Here is a 21,659-nt window from a genome sequence, read left to right as displayed (position 1 = left end):
GTCGCTGAAAAACATACGGACCACGGGGTAGAAACATCTCACCAACCTGCCTAACGCACTTTTTACTTACTTGCAGGAACAGCGTTTTTGTTTTTTCGAACGTTCATTGATTCACACACCGTTGAATAGCAAAATATTCTCATTTCTGAAGCACATCTTCAAGCTACAAACCACTGCAGTCGCCAGGAGGGAAGAGCGATCACCGGCTGGCTGCTTGAGAAAGAGACCGCGTGGCGCCGCCACCGTCACTGAAACGGCCGAATACGCCGCCTATGTATAAGCTTCACCTGACCTACCAATGGACCTTTTTTTTATGCCGCGCAGGGTTGGAACAAATGCCATTCTGAGCCTTCATGAATCCTTACCCTTTTTCAACTATATGGTTTGGTTTGGTTTATGGGGTTTAACGTCCCAAAGCGACTAAGGCTATGAGAGACGCCGTAGTGGAGGGCTCCGGAAATTTCGACCACCTGGGGATCTTTAACGTGCACTGACATCGCACACTACACGGGCCTCTAGAATTTCTCCTCCAAAGAATTTCCAGCCGCCGAGGCCGGGATCGAACCCGCGTCTTTTGGGTCAGCAGCCGAGCACCATAGCCACTGAGCCACCGCGGCGGCTTTTCAACTATATCGATGGAAGCAGCGAGCCAGGAGAGGTAGTCGAACCGCAACGTTTTTTAGACGTTTGCGCCTTCTTGCTCGAGTACAAGGTCTCCGGTTCGTTACCTAGCCTTATGCCAATGCAGACGAGCATGGGAAACCGCTCTCGGGCTATGATTTCAGCGCTCACTGAAGAGGCGTTTCTTAGCTGCTATTCTTCCGAAGCGCTCCGCTGCGGTGACGAGCCGTAATCGACTAAGGCCTAGCAATGCCCAACGTGGTCGTCCTTCATCAGAAGCATTCCGTTACGGTGCTGGTCCGTGGTCGAACTTGGCCACTTTGACGGAGTTTTGGCCTACGTGCTTGTCATTCATTCGAAGCTCTCCGCTGCGGTGTTGGGCTGTTATCAACTTATGCACCCGTGGGCGAGTGGGACCCCACATGTTGGTAATTCACCCCATGCCGGGCCGATGCCGGGCCGATGCCGGGCCGGTTACGATGCCGGGCCGTAATCGACCTAGGCTATCTAGGGGTATTGGTGCCCCATGTGTTCATTATTCACCCTAGGCACTCCACTGCCGTGCAGGCCCGTAATCGACCTAGGTGCCCCATACTGTGGTCCTTTATACAATGCACACCGCTGAGTTCCCGGCTTGTAATCAACCTATACGGTGCCTTGCTTACGCCACCTAGGCGTAGCTGTGCCCCAAGTGGCAGTCGCCCATCGCCTAGCTAGTCGCCTAGGTAGTCTACCAAGGCCTTAACATTAGTAGGTAATCTCCCTGATCGGTGGAAACTACTTATCTTGAATCCCGATACCCCGATGATTTTTACAGCAGACTTTAAGGACGTTTTGCGAGATGTTCCTCCTTTGTAGATTGCCTAGCCGCCTCTGCGATTCCAAGTAAGGCTGGAAGTATGCGGTGCTTAATGTTTCACGAAGTGGTATTGCCGTGTTAACTGCATGCCCGGCTATTATGGCATAATGAAGTCGTGGTGCCTAACATCAGGAGCGCTGTCACTGACGCCCACGATGCAGCTGCTGAATTCAACCATAATTACTTGTGCAAAACCTCTTCGCAGCTCGTATCAAAGGCCAAGAAATCGAGCACTTCCGGGTCTGCCCCTTGGTCTTCTAGCTTGACTGCCGCTCCAGAAGAAGACATAGTCGAACCCAACGCAGAAGCCAGCCGAAGAGTTTGAAAGGGCAGCATAACCATCTGCCGCAATGACGCTTCCTACAGAGCCGTTGTTTCTTCCTACAGAGCCGTTGTTGCTTCCGGGGCCGACGCCATCGGCGTCCAGGTTCTGCGTTCGCAAACGGCAGGACGACTGCCGGGAGATGACGCTGCGCGTCCCTTGTTTGGAGTCCGGATGGGGCACGCCGACAGCAACTCAGCTGCGGCGGCTGCTAGGCCTACACTGCGCCGTGGACCAGGTGGTGGCCGGAGACCGTTGCGAGGTGGCCGTCTACGAGAGCCTCAATTGGACAGCAACCATGACACTGCGACTCGAGCGGTCACCCAAGGACTCGTTCATGCATATCGTACTTAAGTGGTGAGCACGACAAGTCGTTCGGGCTTTGCCCTTGCCTGTCTTCTTTCAGCCTCAGCAATCATTTTGTCAAGCATGTACTGTCGCATAAGTTGAGAAACTCCTCATGTGCCATGACATGGGTCCAAAAAGCGGAGGTTAGCTGATGCGTGCGTATTGGAGGTTAGGTGACTGCAGCGCCATTTGGGCAATCCAAATGCATATTGAACCACTACTATTTATACCGTGATCGAGGGGAAAGGCTGTTGAGCTTTATAAACAACTCATTGCGCGATTCATTGTTGACACCTCCGTCTGTTCAGAAACCGAGAGGCGTTTATGTAGACATCTCGATTCATAGTTTCGTCCCTGGTGCAATTAAAGAACTATCGGTTTCCGCATGCTCATAGCCGCCGTACTGAGGTGGTTGAGGGTGGTGACAGTACCGCCATTTCAGTTCGAAGATATCGGTTCATGCGCCTGTACCGGCTTTTGGTGCCGCATTTCCAGTTTACTTTCTTCTCCGCAGGTGCGACCAAGACCAGGACGCGGCCAATAACGGCACGGCTGCGGGAAAGTCCGGCCCGCCAGAATGGTGGCTCGCATCCGAGGAGCTCGAGGAGCACTGCGACCCATACGGCAGCTAGGTCGCCATGGAGCACAAGGACGTACCCGTAAACGCGTTTGCCCTCGGCTGCTTCCTCGGGTACAACACGTTTGTGGCGCACTTTGACAGCGCCTACACCACGCCGCCTCCGCCACCGCCCTCGTCGTCCAAGTCTTCATCCTCTCCCTCCGGTCAAACAAAGTCTGTGAAGCGGGGAAAGAAAGGAAGAGGGACCAAGTCTAGCTTCCCGTCAGATGGGACAAGCTCGCCAGGGAAGACGTCTTGCCCGAACAACCAGTCACCCGACGCCAAGCTGGCCTCACCGAAGAGCTCGCCGGCAGGAACTCTCGGGGAAGTTCAATCCATGAGAACGCCGGTTACTAAGACGCCTTCACCGGAGACGCTGCCGCAGCCTGTTCCACCAAAGCCGTCCATGCCACAGGGTTGTGACCACGCGCCTCCGGCCTTGCAGAAGACATCTTCCCCTAGTGCGCCTAAGCCGTCGTTAACGTCGCCTCTAAAAGTGCAAATACCGGCGTCATCGCCGCCTGCGGAGTTTGCTGCACGGGCACCGACTGTGGCACCGCAGAGCGGACTGCCGGCTTCCTGCAGCTGGTCTGCGCTGCCGGCATCGAAGGAGACGTCTGTTCCACCGTCCCCTCCGTCACCTTGTGAGAAAGAGTCATCAGCATTCTCCACGCCTTTCAAGAAAGACGCTGAGAGTGACCTTGCGAGTCCCAAGCCCTCAGTGACATCTTGCGCATCGTCGTCGATCTCGACGTCGCGTACGCCTTCCTCAACGACGAGGAGCCTCAAGCCGTCACCGCCTGCGCCCTCGTCTGAAGGATTTAAGGTGACATGAGATTTAAGTATAGGTGTTCTCAGACGGAGTCTTTCCAAAATTTGGAGTTATGGCCGCTGTGAATGGTTGCATGGTGAATGGTCATGAGAATAAACCTTGTTGCTGTCGGTGAGGGCTTAGGGTAAACTAAAATACAGCCTGAATCGCAAGGGGGATATGAGAAGAGTATTCGTCACTATATCAGGCGATACGACGGCAGTGGTAGCTCATATATGCGCATTAAAACTAACGCTGTCCTCCCAGATCAGATCATGGTGCGTGAAGGCAAGGGAAATTTTCGGGCATGATAGCCATGCACTTTACACAAGGGCCCTTTTCAATTCATCTGCGTGCCTCACTTTTCAGATTGGCTCGCTTGACGGGGAGCATAAATTGCCATGTGGATGGAATTCATGTAACGAGCAGGTCCAGAAAATTTATGGGGTGCCTAGCCATTACAGATAGCAGTAAGAGAGAGAGGTGCGGTGCTTTACACGGCACGGTGGCTTAAAACAGTTTTATATACTGCGGCCAGTATAAGCGACCTGCGATTCACCGTTCAAGCTTTCTTAGGGCATAGAGATTTGAAGGAGTGATGCTATGTTGCATGACATCGCAGATGTGGATGCTATGCCGTGCCCATCCTCAGTCTTAGAGAGGACTTTCAAGGGTTGTATGGACAGTACTTCTCCTTACATAAAACACTTGGAGCGCCGGGAATGTATTATCCACTCTGCATGGTGCAAAACTGTACCGACATGGATAGACCTGCGATTCTTAGGAAGTACTGCAAGTTCACAGTGTGAGCGGAAGAATTACGTTTTAGAGCTGTCTTCTGAACGCCTTCTCTTGCGCCAGGTGACGCAGTGCAATGCGCACTTCGAGCACAGTTCCAATGGCTTGTACCTGTACTTCGTGGACGTCCGCAAGCGGAGCTCCACGCTGTACCGGCTGCTGGTGCGGTACTCGAACGTCTGCCGCATCATTCTACGCAAGACGTCGCCAACAGCCACTATTGTCTACCTACACCTGTTGCACCCGCCGCTGCTGTACAAGGTGTGCGCCGGTAACAGCTCCACTAGCCAGTGCAACCGCGAGGGTGACTACCTGCCACAGGTGAGTAGTGCTGTATCGTTAAGTGCTTTCAATGGACTAAACTGGAAGCCTGGCTGCCTCCAAGAACTGTCCTATACCCTTACGGTTTCCCTTCCGCTACAGTTTCCTTTAGTCGTAGAGTTCTGCATTTTGCCTAGAAGGCCAACTGTAGGACTACAAGGAAAGTTGACGGACTTCGAGAAAAGCTGTATGAAAACGAGCTAGAAGATCTACCAGTGGGGCTAGTTGGTGTACCGTCTGTACGGTTTTTGAAAGCGCTAACTGTGCGCTGAAACGGGCACGCACAAGACGGCGCGCTATAGAAACCAAGGCCTGTACAGAAACCTGTACAGAATCCTGGACGAGGGACTGCTGACTGCTTGTCTACTAAAAGTGTAGGATGAATATTAAGGGACATAAGACGTATTTTAGCGCTGCTGGGGCCTGTCTTCGGACTTGCTCTTCCAGTCAACGTCCACTGCTCCTTACGCACCTTAACTCTAACTGCTCAGCTTGTGTTTCTCAGTGACTGGTCTCTCTCATTTTTTTCAAACCTTGTCCAACTCCCCTCCTTTCTCGAGACTGCTTAGCCTCTCTCCTTTCAGTAGAAGCAGTAACGGACGTCGGACAATGGGCATCCACACAAAAATGCCATATCGACTGCCCTAGTAGATATGCAGTGTCGACTTGCAAAAGCTTAGTTTGACGGCAATAAAGCTGGAAGGGATTTCGCCTCACCGCAGAAGGAACTCAACGTCAGGTGCACTGCATTTTAAGTCCTTATCTTGAGAACCACATTGCCTGGCCCAAACACCCGCATATCCATATCCCATTCACGAAGCTTAGTGGTAGAGTGACAATGCAGTCGTGACTTCACTGCATTCTTTGTTTGGCAAACATTAAGCTGCGACAATGGCGGTCCATAGAAGCTCCTTACTAACACAGCCATTAGTGTAGATGATGGGCGCTGAAAATGAGGCCAGTCATCATCATCATCAGCAGCAGCAGCAGCAGTCAGACTGTGCCCACTGCAGGACAAAGGCTTTTTCCGTATCCCTCCGTTTAACCCCGTCCTTCGCCAGCTGCGGTCAACTTATCTCCGCAAACTCCCTAATTTCATCCGCCAACCTTACTCTCTGCCTCCCACTGCTAAGCTTGCCTTCTCTTCGAATCGGGTCTGTATCGAGTCTGGTACCATAAAGTACCATCGGTTATCGTGCCTTCCCATCACGTGGCCTGCCCATGCACTGTTCTTGATTTCGACCAGGATATCATTAACTTGCGTTTGTTCCCTCGCCCATGAAAAAAAAATAGAAATTGAGTCCAGACAGGCTCGAAATAAGAGACGCATCAGCCTGCTCAGCCACCACCTTGCCTGACGCAGTTCGACCTGTCCGAAACCACCCCGTGGGACAGGGCCGTCGAGTTCGGCGAAGGACCCTTAAAGTGCGGCGCCGACAATCTGGGCAGGAGCCGCGTGATGCGGCTGACGCTCAGCGGACCGCGCCACTGGGCGCCCCTCTGCAATCTGATCCTGCGCACGCGCAACAATGCGCAGGTGTTTTACGCGCCCGTGCGCGAGTTGCAGGCGCGCCAGCTGAAGGCAGTGGCCAGGCCCAGCGTGCAGGACTTCGGCGTCATGTACGCCTTGCTCAGCGTCTGGTCCGAGAGCTTCCAGGTAGGGTTTCAACTCACTGCACGGATTTCTTACCCCCGACAACAGATATCAAAAGTGGACGAATTGAAAATTTCCCGGAAACGTAGGCATCGAACCGCGTATCCCCGTCAACATTTCTTGTTCTTGTCACTTCCAAGCATCCCGCTCGCCATATAGGGTGCGTTCATGCCTAACAAAACTGCCCGAAACCGACAGACATGCAAGGCAGTCAGTACAAAATTCCCATTGCGTGTCGATATATACATCGGGATTAGGTCAAGTACATGACATGGACATAACTTTCATGTACTTGACCTCATGAAGATTCATGTCAAGTACATTCTAAACGTACCCGCCGCCATGGCCCAGAGACCACGCTGCTCGGCTACTGACCCGGATGATCCGGGTTCAATCCCGGCCGAAGTGCCACGTTTAGATGAAGGCGAAGCGCAAAGTTGCCCGTGTGCTGTGCGATGTCAGTGCTCGTTAAAGATCCCCCGGTGGTCGAAATTTCCGGAGCTCTTCACTACGGCCTCCCTCATAGCCTGAGTCGCTTTGGAACGTTAAACTCCCCATACGACACCATACCATTGTGAAGACAGAATTAAATAAGGGTTATGGGGGATTAGCGTCCCAAAACGACTCAGGCTATGAGGGACGCCGCAGTGAAGGGCTCCGGAAATTTCGATCACCTGGGGATCTTTAACGTGCACTGACATCGCACAGTACACGGGCCTCTAGAATTAGATAAGGATTATCACGAGTGAACGGACGCTGCTTCAAAAGTATACGCTACACCGCGTGGTCAGATCTTCGCTCTTGATTAATAAAGGTGATCTTCGTTCGGTTATTTGCCGCCATGGCTGTTCTGGCGTATCGCGCTGTACCGCAACCAGGCGTAAATAGAAAACTGCGTCATTATTCTATACGCGAATTTTTGCGGACTTACGGTGTCATTTGGCTTTTTATGTGGCAGCTTCCCGAAACCAAAGTTGAACAAAGCGGGCGGATTACTTCAACGGTGCTTGAAAAGGACACTGTCGAACGCGGACGAGCAACGCGTGGACTATCGCTCTTGCAGGTCACCGATGAGCTCGCGATGGACGCTCAGAGCTGCCGGGAAACATTCAACGAGTTGGCTGCGCGAGCCGAAGAGTGTCCCCGTGCCCTGGAAGAAGCCCTCTTCGAGATGTATTTCTCGCTTAGCCAGGGAAGGGTGAGAAACCTTATTGGCAGGCTGGCTTTAACAAGAAAAGCTTAAGGGCTCTCTAATGGCCATGCCCCTGCTCTAGTGGGGAACGCTTTTGACGATAGCAAAAACGTTAATGAAAAAAATTGCAAGACTGCGCTCCAGTGATCTGGGGAATATATTGATTGTTACAGTGAAATCTTCCATTGTTTGAAAAAATTGTATTCATAGACGTTTTCCCACTCAAATGTTATTGTCCAGAATTGTTGGGTACGAATAGGGGCACATGGAAAAGTGAATGGTGTGTAGCCTATAGTAATCGATGGCATTTTCAGGAGCTGAATATCAAGGTGTCATTTTAAGCGAAAAGTTAACATTACTTTACACGTAGGAAGTGCCGGTGTGCCCTGAGCCTTATGTATTTTTATTTTTATTTCATTTATTCTCGGACTATAACCTTATCTTCTTCCTTGAATCCCTTTCGATGCTCTCTGCACATCAACGTTATCCTCTTAGTCGCCCTGGCCACTGTGCAACGCTGGAGCAACACTTAATCCAGCGCGTCAAGAACAGCGTGACACCGCGCGCAGGTGTTCTGGTTCCGCACCGCCCTGGAGCGCCTGTACTCCCGGTATCGGGCGCACCGGCAGCGCACCGACGCCTTCACAGGCTCGGTGATCACCCAGGAGCTGCCGTCCCATATGGTCAAGGTGCGCAAGGTGATCCTTACGCCCACTCGACGCGTCTACCTGCCTCCGCAGCTGGTGTGCAAGAGCCGCCTGCTTCAGCACTCCGACCCAGATTACGCCCTGCGCATCGTCGTGCGGGACGACGATTGCAAGCTCATCTCTTTCTCGCTGGGTGCCTGCAAGGATGACTTCCTCAACGCGGTACGGTGTTTAGAGGTTCACCATCGCCCGGTGAATCAGTAGCCGTAGCAGGCTTAATTTTTGAGCATGTGCAGTAGCTGAAGCACGAGAAAGAAATTGGCTGTGGTTTAGCTCTGGTTAACTCTAGTTGAATCGCGAAAGCAATTTAGCGCGTTGTCTCTTCCTCGCTTCCTTCTTTCGTTGTTGCCTCTCTTTCGCGCTCTCCATAACGACTACAATCCACTGAGGTCGGTCTATGGGTTGGTCTATGGGGTTTAACGTCCCAAAGCGACTGAGGCTATGAGAGACGCCGTAGTGGAGGGCTCCGGAAATTTCGACCACCTGGGGTTCTTTAACGTGCACTGACATCGCACAGTACACGGGCCTCGAATTTCTCCTCCAAAGAAATTCAACCGCCGCGGCCGGGGTCGAACCCGCGTCTTTCAGGCCAGCAGCCGAGCACCATAGCCACCCCAGGTAGCACACGGCAGCGGGCCAATATTGGAAATCCACTGGCAAAGCGTGGCCCTAACTAGGCCCAGAGTTGCCAGTGAGCATCCGATATTGGTTGTGCCACTCCTTAGCACATCCAACAATGGCCCTGGTTGTCCATCGCTTTACCAGTATTGGCTGAGCCATAATTAGATCCTGGCTATCATGGGCCAGGTTAGCCAGGATTGCCCCACTGTTTGCCATTGCTGGCTGTGCCATCATCGAATCCTGGCTATCATGGGCCATGTTAGCCAGTGTTGTTCCACTCTTTGCCAGAATTGGCTATGCCATTTCCGGGAGCTGGCTATATTGGCCTAGGATTGCCACCGCTTATCCAGTGTTCAAAGTATACTGGCAAACGTTGGTAAACATTGTGTCATCCATTAAAATGGGTTCAAAATTATTTTTATTGTCGAGTACCATATCGGCAGTTGATAATTTTCGAACGCGCTAAAACATGCGAGTTCAAAGATTTGGTTTTATTTATTATTATATTTTAACCGAACACTTTTGCAGTTTGTGAGCAAAAGCTGCACTCTAGTTGCGCAGTGAGCAGCAATAATACGTTTAGGAGAATTGCGATCGAAGTCCTGTTGATCAGAATTAACGTTCTGATTACACCCGACACGCCTTCAACAAAAATTGTCAACAGGTGCCTTCAACAAAAACCAAATAAGTTTCATTTGATTAAATTTTTGGAATAAAAAAATCACTTTTTTTTTATTCGCTCTAGGAATTCACTGCCGCAGTGCGCAGCTGGTGTCTGCTTCAGGGAGATCGCGATACAAGCGTAATAGATTAGCGCAAGTGCATTCGCTAAACCAAAATTGTGCTCAGTTTTGGCAACGTCCAGAAACGAAGCAGTCGCCTCGTAATTTCGAATTATGCGTTGCGCTCGTGAAATATTAGGCGGATGCTTCATAAACGCACGCGGACACGTGCTAAGCGATTCCTACGCTTCCCTACGTCTTGCCCTGTGATCGCGCCTTTCCCGTGTTTTCTGATTTGCTATTTCCTTCCTTTTCTGCAAATCGTTGTGTTGGAAATTGTTGTTTTTGACCATTTTATTCTTCTTTTGCGTAATTTGCATTGGGGGCTATATAGCTCTTGCTGACGTCTTTGCATATTTACTCGCAGGTTCTTTTTTTCTTTCGAACATCACCTTTATTGATGAAAACCATCGAAAGTAGTTGCGAACCACAATTCAACATGCCTTTGTTTGTTTTTGCTTTTTTTGCGCGAAACTTCCACCCCAACAAACAATTTGAGGATTTTTCGACGACCACTGAATAAATGGACTGACAACTGGCGTTAGACGCATGTTAACCTAGCTTGTTTGGCGCATGTATGGTACATGAAACTATGAAAGAGCGCGCATTCTGCTTGGATATTTTTTTTGCTTTATATTTTTGTTATGTGGTAACATTTTAAGCTATCTTGAACTGACAGAAGCCACATCATACGGCCCCACAAAATACGCGAGTGTCTCAAGTCGTTTTGGCGAAATGCATCTTGAAGCTCCAAGTTTTTCACTTCAAAATTTTCAGGCTTTTGCTGCAGCTTTGTAGCAATACTTTGACGCTTCCGTGTTTCCCATCCACTTCTCTCTTGTAGATATTGCTTTCTGTACTGCCTGTGGCCATGTGACTCATTCTCCAAAAATTCCAAACCCTTTTCACGTGTTTTGGCCTCTTTCCCTCTCTCTTTCAAGTCTTCAAGTCCAATATCTCCCCACCTGTTCTCCCGGCCATGCCCTTTTCCAGGGAGCGGGCTAACCCCCCACCCCGCGAAGCGCTATTTTTTCTTTTTGGTTGTCACTTTCTCAAACCTGTTTTCCCTCGCACGCAGCTACGCGCTTCGCTGTTCCTCCACCTCCCTGTCTCCACCTTTCAGCTCGAGGACTTTTCTCGGAACCACAAAACCTGTGTAAAGGAAAATTACTCTCTCCCCTCCAGCCAACCCCCCCCCCCCCCACACACACACACCATCGTCTCCACTGCTCGTCTTGGAACCGCGCGACTCATCACAATAAGACATTCTTGACTGCACGGCGGAGCTCAACCACGTGCACAACCAACGCGACGAAAATGCATGCACACTCGAGCTAGTACCGTTCATAGTCTGTGCACGCGAAAAGCCACACTCATATATTAGGAGAGCTCCGACGCTGTTCGTACCGCCTGCAAGATCTTTTGTAAGTACTAAAACTCTTTTACCTTGATATACGTCTGGAAGTTAAAGTGGTTTTTGTAGTAAATGTTGCTTCGACTACATGCGCCTTTATTTTTTAGGCAGGAGAAGAGAGCGGGCCAAAAAGCACGAGGACGACTTCTGTGTACCCACTCTCATTGCGAAATGGCTTGCTTGACGTCGTGCGCAGTGGAATTGTGGCCGAATGGTGAGAATTTAATTTTTCGTCTTTGGTGAGATGAACTCACTAAAGATTCACTACTTTGGCTAACAGCGGGTTTGAACTCATATGACTTGAGATAGGATGCATTCGGGAATATGTCCTTTACCGCTTATGCACAACGGAAATCAGAACCGCTTAATTAATTTTCCACTGCAGACTAGTTGGTAAGGATATGTGTAATACTTCCGTAGTGTTTCTTTTTGGCTTCTGCTCTTGCAGACTCAATAGAAAATCCGCAATTACTGGTTAAAGCTTTTGCCCAAGTTCTCTCGCAATGAAAAAGGGCATTACTCTGGACTATAAGACTAGTATTTTTGTGTGGTTTTCAAGTTGCAGTTTCGAATCCAACTATAGCATGCATGCGAAGCAACTAAGGTAAAACAAAGGTGCCCTGAGTTCCTTGCGTTCAGCGTATTTCGTCAAAAATCGCAAGCCGCATTTTTAACCCCATTAAATAAAACTAATCAAAAATGTTCTTTTGACGCCCATGTGGAAGAGACGCTACAACCTGTGCATGTTTACTGGAATAAAAAATTACCTCGCAATTTAGAGATACGAGTTATATTAAAACAAAATAATACATTAATCTGTTTTCAATATCACATTAATTTGCTTATCTCGCATTGAATATATTTACTGGGAGTGCGACACGACGCATTAAACTAAATTAAACCATTTGGTATATGGGAAGTTTATTAAATTAAATTCCACTTTGTGCAACCAATGTGGTGCTGGTTCTTAAGAATAAATTAAAAATTATCCTGTAAAATATGTTGCTAGTGTCTTCACGATGACTGTGTTTCACAAAATTCGGTGTTATTTAATCATTTTTGTTTTTGTTCTGTGATGGCCATAATTCAACTTACCATGACATCATGCATCTCTTTGCAGGCTTGGCGCTTCGTGAGGCCATCGTGCAAGAACTGGACGAGGAATTGCTTTGAATGCAGTCCAGCAGTCCCCTTGCAAGTGGAGTGCAACGATTACTTTGGATATGACTGATCAGTTCACTGGAGGACAGCTCCGTTGAGCGCTTTATGGATGCCTTAGCCGTGCCGCAGCAGCTTGCCGAGATGCTTTGTCCAACCTGATCGGCACGCACCAAACTTGAAAATAAATTGTTTTCCCACAGCCTCTGCCACCATGCTCTTGGGCCCCTTTTCTTTACTCCCCACGGTGGCTGGTGGTAACGCAAACCATCCTGTGTGCGCTAGAAGCGTGATTCTTGTAACTCAAAGCAATAAACGGGTCTTTTTTCTGGAATTCTTTCGCAACCTCATTTATGAATATTTGCTAGGTAGAATGGTATGTATGTACATCCATCCACAGTGCCGGTCATTGCCGAGTGGGTTAATTGCATGTGCCAGCGTTCGAAAGCTGGATGCCATTATTCGAAAGCTGGAAACCATTATTCGAAAGCTGGAAACCATTATTCGAAAGCTGGATGCCAATATTCGAAAGCTGGAAACCATTATTCGAAAGCTGGCTACCAATGTTTGAAACTTGGCTACCAATGTTTGAAAGTTGGATGCCAGTATGAGACCTTTGCTGGTCCATGCTGCAGAACGAACATCGGGACTGCGTTGGCCGCTTGATCGGCCGAGCGTTGGCCCAAAACTGGCATGAAAGTAAGGCCAATGTGTGAAGTGGTAGCGCTCGGCCCAAATGCCAGTGTAGGACCGATGTTCGTGCCAAGTTTTGCCAACACTTGCGCGACGTTCGGCCAATGTTGTTGTGCTGCCTGGGACTGAGCCACCGCGGCGGCCAATCCACTGAGGTGAAGTGCATATATATATATATATATATATATATATATATATATATACCCCACGAGGCGACACCTCCTCTCCCTCTACCTCAGCTGGGCACATCTGGTGGAGAGAGCAGCGACGGCAGCGGCGCCATCTGCTGGAGCGCGGCTGCGGCGTTGCTAGGCAACGGCGGCTCAAGGTCGTTCGTGGCCCACGGCATACGGCTCGTGTGCGACCATGCGACGAGCCGAGCTGGCTGGCGTAGTGTTGCTTTCGCAACAAAAAAATGGCTGGCGGTATAGCATTGCGGAGCACGAAATGATGTGCGAAAGCACGGCTTTTGCAGGTGTACACCAACGCTACGTACCTTAAAGGGAGAATGAGGTGTCCCCTGACCCAGGCATCCATTTATGGGCCTTTTCTTTCCTCAAAAATTGAGGGAGCGGAAACCTTTCGCTTGTTTTGAGGAAAGGAAATGCGCATAACCCGCAATTTGTTGGTGGATGTCACCGCCTATAGTCTGAGGTGTTCACTGAACCAGTGAGCCAGTTACATTACTACTTACGGGCTGCACACGCACAGACACCCCTGAAACCTGGAGGGTGCGGCTATAAGTGCTTTAGCACTAAAATGTACAGGAAACCAACAGTTTCATACGACAAATGTACGTTAGCAGTGGTACTACATTTCGAACTCGCATTGATGAACTTCCATTAGCCTATTATAATTTGATTTCAGCGTCGCTTTTGAGTTCCGCTGTTGCATGGATTCAATTGGGTGGAGTACAGAGGAGGGCACAAAACTGAACAAATATTCGATAGGAACCTTGAAGAAAGTTGAAGGATGTGCTCCTTGCGATGGCAATGTACAGCTCCCATTAGGTTCTGACTTCAACCGTGGGCTCGTTTTGTGTAGGTGATCAAGCCTCCGCTGTCGTCCCGTCTGAAGATTGGTGGCCGCCGATTCATGTTCTTGGGCTGCTCGACGAGCCAGCTACGTAACCACGGCGTCTGGTTCTACGCGCACGACAGTCAGGGCCGCACCGCGAAGCAGATACGCGATGGAATCGGCGACCTCTCCGCCATCCTCAGCGTGCCCAAGTTCATGGCACGGCTCGGACAGGTCAGGAGCCAATCAAGTTCTTGTTGAGAGAGGTGATGGGATAGGCGAATAACTGACATGAAAATCTGTGGTAAAACCTCTTCGCTTTTAGCAACACAGATGGTGTTTGCAAGGAAGCAGAGCCCAATAACTGCGCCATTCATCTTCGTTCATCACATCTCTGAGGTCACGTGCTTTGCGTTAATCCACATATGTTTGGATAGCATCTTTCGAAACGAACAGCCTTGTAGCAAAGCGAATCCTTCTTTTATCAATCCACTGGAGGCAGGTCAGTCAGGAACGTCCGCAGCAATCAGGCGCCATGTGCAGTGGCTCAAAGCCGGCTCTGAAAATATCCTCGAAATCATACGCCACATCCTGCACGTTTTCGAATCTAATGTAAGTGTGTCGAAATAATTTCAAGAGGGAATGGAAGGTAAGACTAGCTTCCACAAATAATCACGATACTGCACGGACAGTGCCCAGAGGTCTAACCACGCTTATCAGCCTCCTTTGGGAGTACGAGTTCCTCTGCTTGAGGTGTTGCATCCTTTACACACACTCCTCTTTTGTCTGAGAAGCCATTCATTATTGTTCTCTAGACTTGCGTAAAAGTTTCCCTACTACCGGCTACATAGCCTTGAATTCTGTGTCACCAGTATTAGAGCCAACCAGCTAAGGCGGGTGGCCCACTCGGGAGAACTTTTTTTCTTGTGCGCAGGCCTTTTCGCAGTCGTTGGGTCTACTGTCGGTCCCGAGCCAAAACACGACTGTGGAACCGGACATCCGGCACGCAGGTCATGGGTGCAGCAGCGATGGTTCCCGTCGCGAGTACATTTTCAGCGACGGCATCGGGCGAATATCCCACGCCCTGCTGCGCAAGGTATGTGTATTATCGTCATTATCGCCAACCAATGTAATAAACTTATTGTAAACTAAAGGCGCCAAAAAACCCACACACACAAGACAAGAGAACGGGACAGAGCGCCAATCACAACTAGTTTATTTTGCACACCACAGATACATATATACACAACGCCAGCGCCTGCGCAAAGAACAAAGAACAAAATTACGCATAAATGCGATAACGACTGCTCAAAAAACTTTCTTTCCGCTTGATAGAGAGATACGGATGTTTCGCTAACACACGCACTGCCTTTTTTGCAGATATAAAACGCTTCAATCAGTTCTCTGGCTTCAATATTCTGCTTCTGGCAAGGATCCGCGCGGATGAAAAGCATGGCTCACAAGAGCGTGACGGGCAGGATCTGATATGTTTCGGCAAATTTGTGGTTTTTTGGCGCCTTTAGTTCACAATGAATTACCAACTAGCCCAGCAAGAAGTTCTCTTAATAAACTTATATTCGAGCGTTAGCTCATAACTCTTCCCACTGTTATACGGCGGGTAGCGGTGAATTTGGCAGGTGCTACGGCTCTTCGGCGCAATTACCATGGCTCGACGAGCCAAATCGGCAACCTGCCAAAGCGTTGCGAGGCGAGTAGCAGCAGTGCATGGCTCTGAAAAATTCTTTGTTCTCACACCTCTGGAAATGCTCATACACTCGCTTTACACACCCGGTAACATTCCTGTGGCTTTTTTTTATTACCAACAAAAGCCCTTTTTTTCTGCCTCGCACCTTCCACAGCCATCGTCCGAACGAACTTCCTGAGAGTAACACTCCACCGAGAACTCTGCCGCCCGTACTATGCTTTGCTTCTTTTTAAGGCGGAAGCCTTTAATGTCTCATCGTTGTAAGCAGGAGTTGTCGACAGAAAATGTCACGCTTTTCAATTGGTGGAAACGGTCGTGACGTCACAGTGCGCGAATTTCAAACGGGGCCAATTGTACTTTGGCTAGTAACCATGCAACCAATTGAAGGGATCGTATAGTGATGCTCCAAGTAAGTGGGACTGAGCTTAGTTAATTGCTTAATTACCCAATTAGCCTAATTAGCTTTACTAGTCAGGCCATATACATAAATAAAATCGATTAAGAAATTGGTCGAGCTCAGAAATCGAACCCCGGTCTTCGGCGTGAGAGACCAGCATGCTATCCACTCCGCCATGCCGCTCGATGGTTTGGAATGAACAAAGGCGCGTCTAGTGAATACGGTGTCATCACTCACTCTCAGCCTCCTCCATTCTTTTCCGGCGAGTTTTAGGTGTCCACCGACAAATGAGAGACAGATACATTTCTTTTTCTCAAAAACCAATTTACCGACGAGCGAGGCGTATAACCGAAAGGGCGATGGCGTTCTATGGACTCCTTGGCAGCGTTGCGAGACGATGTCGCGTTCCACTCTTAGGGGCGAAGCTTAACAACTTAACCACATATCAGTGGCCACACTTTAGGTCAAAAAAGTGCCCCCCTGAATTTTGTGAGACAGTTACTGCGTAATTTCCTTTCCTCAAATACAATTTTCGTTTTCTTCATTACGGCTCCTCTTTATCTACTTTCACTCCCACTTCCTGCCTTCCTCTACGGTGCGGTTCAGGTGTCCACCGAGATGACAGAGAATTACTGCGCCATTTCCTTTCCTCAAAAAGCGTTGCGTTCAAAGGGCAAGGCATCGCGCCGAACGGGTGGTGGCGTTCCGTGGACTCCCTGGCAGCGCTAGAACGCGCTGTCGCGTTCCACTCCTAAAGGCGAAGCTTAAGCGTCATTAATTAGCAGTTAATTAGTATTCAGGCATTACTCAGTAATTAACCATTAATTATTGATTTGTCATCACTTAGTAATTAGTACTCAATTATATGTGACGCCACCAGTGCCACAGAAATAGCGAAGGTGGTGCGGAAAACGCTTCCGCCTCTACCCACTTTAGACAGTCAAAGTGCCCCCTGAATTTTTTCTTGAGAGAGACCATCGGGGGTCTGTTGTGAGCAATGCATGTGTTATCAAAGTCCAAGTGCTGCCCGTCCATTGCTTACTCATGCACCGTGCACGTGGAAAGTTTGCATTCCTTGAATGCAGGAAGGTATGATGCATATGATAATGCTTTACAGCGGCAACTGTATACGAGACTTCTCTGGGGCAAGAATTGTCGCCGTCGGTGGCAACCACTATGTCGTAACTAAAACTCGCCTTCGGGCCGCTTAGAAAGTTAGAGACTGGGCGCTCTCGGCAATGTGTCCTGTGTGGCTATGGTGACCTAGCGGATCTGGCCATTTTGACGCTAAGAGTGAGAAAGATGAGCGCCAGGCCAGAGGAAGGCTTGTACCGGTACTGAACTGGGGATCACTTATTCCCGTAGCTCCCGCATATCAAAAGGCCGTGGCTGTTTTTTCTGTGTTTGCATAAGGCGTGTACTGACCTAAGTATGTAGTCGTTCGCCGAAGGCTTAATTGTCCGCCCTACCGCAGGTCCATCACGCCCTGGAGCTAGAGGAAGGCGAGGAGCCGTGCGCCGTGCAAATCCGCTACGGCGGCTGCAAGGGAATGCTGCTGCTGGACCCGACGCTGAGCGGACGCCGTATCATCTTCCGCGAGAGCATGCGCAAATTCCACTCGGACCACTCCGACCTATACGTGCTGAAGACGAGCAAGCCCCTACGTTGCCTTCATGCGCTACGACCATCGACAGAAAGGGCTTAGATAAGAAGCTGGTGCCGGAGGCACATAGTTCCGAATATACAACTCAAGAACGAAGCGGCTTTTCTCCGTCAAAGGACTCCCGTCCAGCCAATGGCGTCGGCCGACTCTGTTGACCCAGTTAGCGTTACAATGCAGGTAGCGGCGCGACAATGCAGGGAGGTGACTATCCCCGACCATAGAGGGAATGGACAATCGCCTTTCATCTGCCACTTCCTGCCTTGTCATGCTAGCAGTGTCATGAGAATCGGCCGACGCGACATAAAACGACGCCACCTAAACTCCTTTGACGGGTAAAAGCTGCTTCATTTTTCATTTGTATGCGACTATAGTTGTGCTGTGTCCTAATGGGCTTGTGCTGGGCTTCTTACGAGTATCTTAGCATAATTTTAAGCGATCCATACTTCGGGGTTTTTAGAGCGCAGCTCTTTGGCGTCCGTTCCTGGGTTTCGCGTCGGCGTCGGCGTCGGCGTCGGCGTCGGCCTCGTAACCAGCTCCGCCCCCAATGTCATGCTTGTCAATTGGTCGAAATGCTCGTGACGTCATAGTGCGCGAATTTCAAATGGGGCCAATTGTACTTTGGCTAGTAACCATGCAACCAATCAAAGGGATCGTATAGTGATGCTGCAACTAAGTTGGACTGAGTTTAGTTAATTGCTTAATTAATCAATTAGCCTAATTAATATAGAGGAGAATGAAGAGGTCAGAAGAAAAGAAAAGAAAGAAAGACGCGCGCCGCAGCGACCGCGGAAGGAGACGCTGCTGAAAAAAAAACAGATAAGTACGAAGCCGCGTTCCCACCACCACCACGCACTTCCCCACTCATTAAGACGTTGCTCGTTTCATATACGTTGTGTCGAACATCCTAGACAGTTCCAACAATTGACAGGTTAATGACAGAACACGATGGATAGAAATGCAATAATGTATATTTGAAATAGCCTAATTAACCTTTCTAGTTAGACCGCATAAATCTATAAAACCGAGAACGAAATTGGTCGAGTTGGGGAATCGAACCAGGGTCTCCGGAGTGCGATACGAGCACGCTAGCCACTCCGTAATGCCAGCTGAATGGTTTGGAATGAACAAAGGCGCGTCTAGCTAATACGGTGTCTTCGTTCACTCCCATCTTCCCCCTTCCCCTTACGGCGAGGTGCAGGTGTCCACCCAGATATGCGAGAGAGATACATTTCCTTTCCTCAAAAAATAAATTTACCGTCCAGCAAGGCGTACAGCCGAATTGGCGATGGCGTTCTGTGGACTCCCTGGCAGCGTTGCAAGACGCTGTCGCGTTCCACTCTTACAGGCGAAGCTTAACATGTTAACCACACATCAGTAACACACGCAGACAGCCAATGGACGCGTCATTCGCTGGCAGCACTTGATTCATCATTCACAACCACATTCTTAACGTACGCTCCCTTGCCGCACATGCCAAGGACGTACACCACGATCACATTCTGCGCCATTCCTCTGTACTTTGCTTTGCTGAAACCTGGATGGATCCCGAAGAGCCTCTCGAAATCATAGATTTCCTATACTGCTGTGGTGCTCGCAGAGACCACAACAGAGCGGCGGGAGTCGCTATCTACTTGCGCACAGGTCTCTCTGCAATACCAGTCGAAATGTTTGGCACGTCACATGAACTTGGCGAACTGTGCGCCGCAAAATTGCCCAACGGCTTGCTGGTAGTAGCTGCCTACTTCGCCCCTACCGCACTCACGAAAGACGTCATGCACTTCCTGCAACTCGCATTAACCGTCCATCGATCCACACCGATGTTAGTAGTGGGGGACTTTAATGTTGACATAAAGACAAACAGCAATTTCCTAACACTTATGCGGGAGAACATCCCGTTCCTCTCGCTCGTAACGCGTCCCACGGCTGTGACAACCTCGCGAGGCACTTGTATACATCTCGTCTTTGAGAATCAAGCATTGGTGTACCAAGTCGAACATATATCAGTCTATTTCTCCGACCACAAAGCTTCATTCATGACTGTCAAGAACTGTTAGTGGAATCTTTGTTAAAGGAATACGTGTGAAAAATAAAAAAGAAACTCTGTGATAGCGCATACTCGATTTCTTTGCCTCAATCTATCGAAAAGGTGAAACAGCTTTTTGCTGCGCTCAAATTTCGCATTAGGAAGTAACGTAATCGTCGGTAATTTTTTTTTTCGGGCATACAATAAATTGTCATGCAGAGCATCCCACATTTGCTGCTTAAGTGTAATGCCGATTTGTTTTTTTTTTTTTTTGCGTGGCCATATAAAGTCATCGACCAAAGTTTACGGGAAGCAGGTTTGTAGACAAAATTTCCCTCGTGGTCAGACAAACCTATTAACTGAAAGGCCAGAGAATGGGAGGGGAATGCCTGCTCTACCCGGTGGAATGAATACCAAATGAATGAATAGCGACGCAAGATGGTGCAATTTTTTTACGCGAAAATTTGAGTGTACATTTACCTCTCAGTGAGGCGCTAACATCGATGATTTAATGCTTGAAACGGTGACAGTCATCCACTGTTCGGTACTTTAGTCGTAGCTACCACAAGTAGGCAGAAGGCATAGTCATCGAGCCAGAGTATATTATGAAGCATGGAGGGGGGCGCCTTCCTTCTGCGTTGGAGTTAGCTGATTTAACGTTGAGCATAATTCGTGGCATGCGTTGCATAAAGTAGAGGACTACTGCAAGATGGCCACATTTTGAGCTTGCAGCGCAGACAGTATCTACGGCTTCTCGCAGGCGTTCTTTACCTGAACCGACCTATGATCACCATCTTGGAGCAGAGTGGCATCAAGGCCAAGGTGTTCCTGACGCTGCAGAACAGAATTCTCGACTCCTTCATCGACAGTATGATGGATCCCCACGAGGCCACGCAGGTGAAAATTTTTCGTCCATGTTCGCAGGTTTTTTTGCTATGTGTGATGTCAGTGTTTGCAGTGTTATGCATATAACTGAAGCCCATATACTACAGCCGATTCCATTTTAGTCTAATTACTGAAGCCCATGTACGACAGCCGATCCATTTTAGTCAAAATTCGAGAAAAGGTTCAGGATTTCGGCGCCCAGGTGCAACGGCCTATGAAGCAGGACGGTGATTATGAGCATATGAGACGAAACTGGGCGCCTTATTAACTACACAGGTTCTGTGCGCCTACTGCGCCATGCGTCTTCCGTACAAAGAGCTGGCTGGCGTGGGCCAGCCAGCTCTTTGAGCTGACAGTGGAGCCCTTATTTCGGGCTCTGGTTCGCGCCGTCAACAAGAAGGTCCTCAGTGAGTGAAACGCTCGATCTTAACCGCTTTTGTTGGTTTCGTAGTCTGGGAAGAAGGCGTAGAGAGGCAGCATCCTGGCCCTGACTACGTATTTTGTTTATTAGTTACGCTCATTTTGCAGGACCTGTCAAAGTTATCGCAAATTTCCAATAGCTTCACGAGATGTTTCTTGTCGGTTTTGTGCGCATGGTTAGCGTAATCATAAGATTCTTGATATGAGGTGTATGTAACGGACAGTAGTTTAAATGCACCAGGTGAGTGGCCATCCAAAACCTATCGGTTGGATTAGCCGAGCCTATTGCGGCAATCATTGTAGTTATGACACTTGGCGGCTAGTATAAACCTGCATTTCTAGAACGCGATATTCGGTCCTGTGTGCCTTCAGTCAGTGAATAACATATTTCTGGCTCGTGGACGTGTCTTGTAATCGCCGACGAAGGCATATGGCGCCTAAAGGGCCGGCTTAACATTCAAAAAGTTTTGGCAAAAATTAGTTAAATATGGCCCATAAAAATCAACGTTTCCTGAGGGCCAACATCAGCTCGTAAGGCATCGAATGGCCCTCAAGAAGCATGCTGAAACTTGTCTACAACAATGCGTGAACGACGAACCGTTGACTATTCAAAACGGACAATGTATGCG

The 21,659-nt window shown here is 49.2% G+C and overlaps 1 protein-coding gene and 1 pseudogene across 1 annotated transcript; both read left to right on the top strand.

The window, feature by feature from the left end:
• Positions 1–1,830: 1,830 nt before the first annotated feature.
• Positions 1,831–8,456, top strand: LOC149356468 (uncharacterized; annotated as a pseudogene).
• Positions 8,457–13,286: 4,830 nt separating this feature from the next.
• On the top strand, positions 13,287–20,958 carry LOC149356467 (uncharacterized). Its single transcript, XM_089576353.1, has 6 exons — positions 13,287–13,310; positions 13,965–14,171; positions 14,872–15,033; positions 17,514–17,703; positions 20,486–20,622; positions 20,887–20,958. The coding sequence occupies exons 1-6, from the start codon at positions 13,287–13,289 to the stop codon at positions 20,956–20,958; spliced, it is 792 nt and encodes a 263-aa protein (XP_089432479.1).
• The last annotated feature ends 701 nt before the right edge of the window (positions 20,959–21,659 follow it).

This window comes from Amblyomma mixtum, chromosome 3 (assembly GCF_055824585.1).
Source record: "Amblyomma mixtum isolate Tamu chromosome 3, ASM5582458v1, whole genome shotgun sequence".
NCBI classification, from domain to species: Eukaryota; Metazoa; Arthropoda; class Arachnida; order Ixodida; family Ixodidae; genus Amblyomma; species Amblyomma mixtum.
The sequence above is the reverse complement of the archived record's forward strand: the minus strand, read 5'-3'. Positions and strand labels throughout refer to the sequence as shown.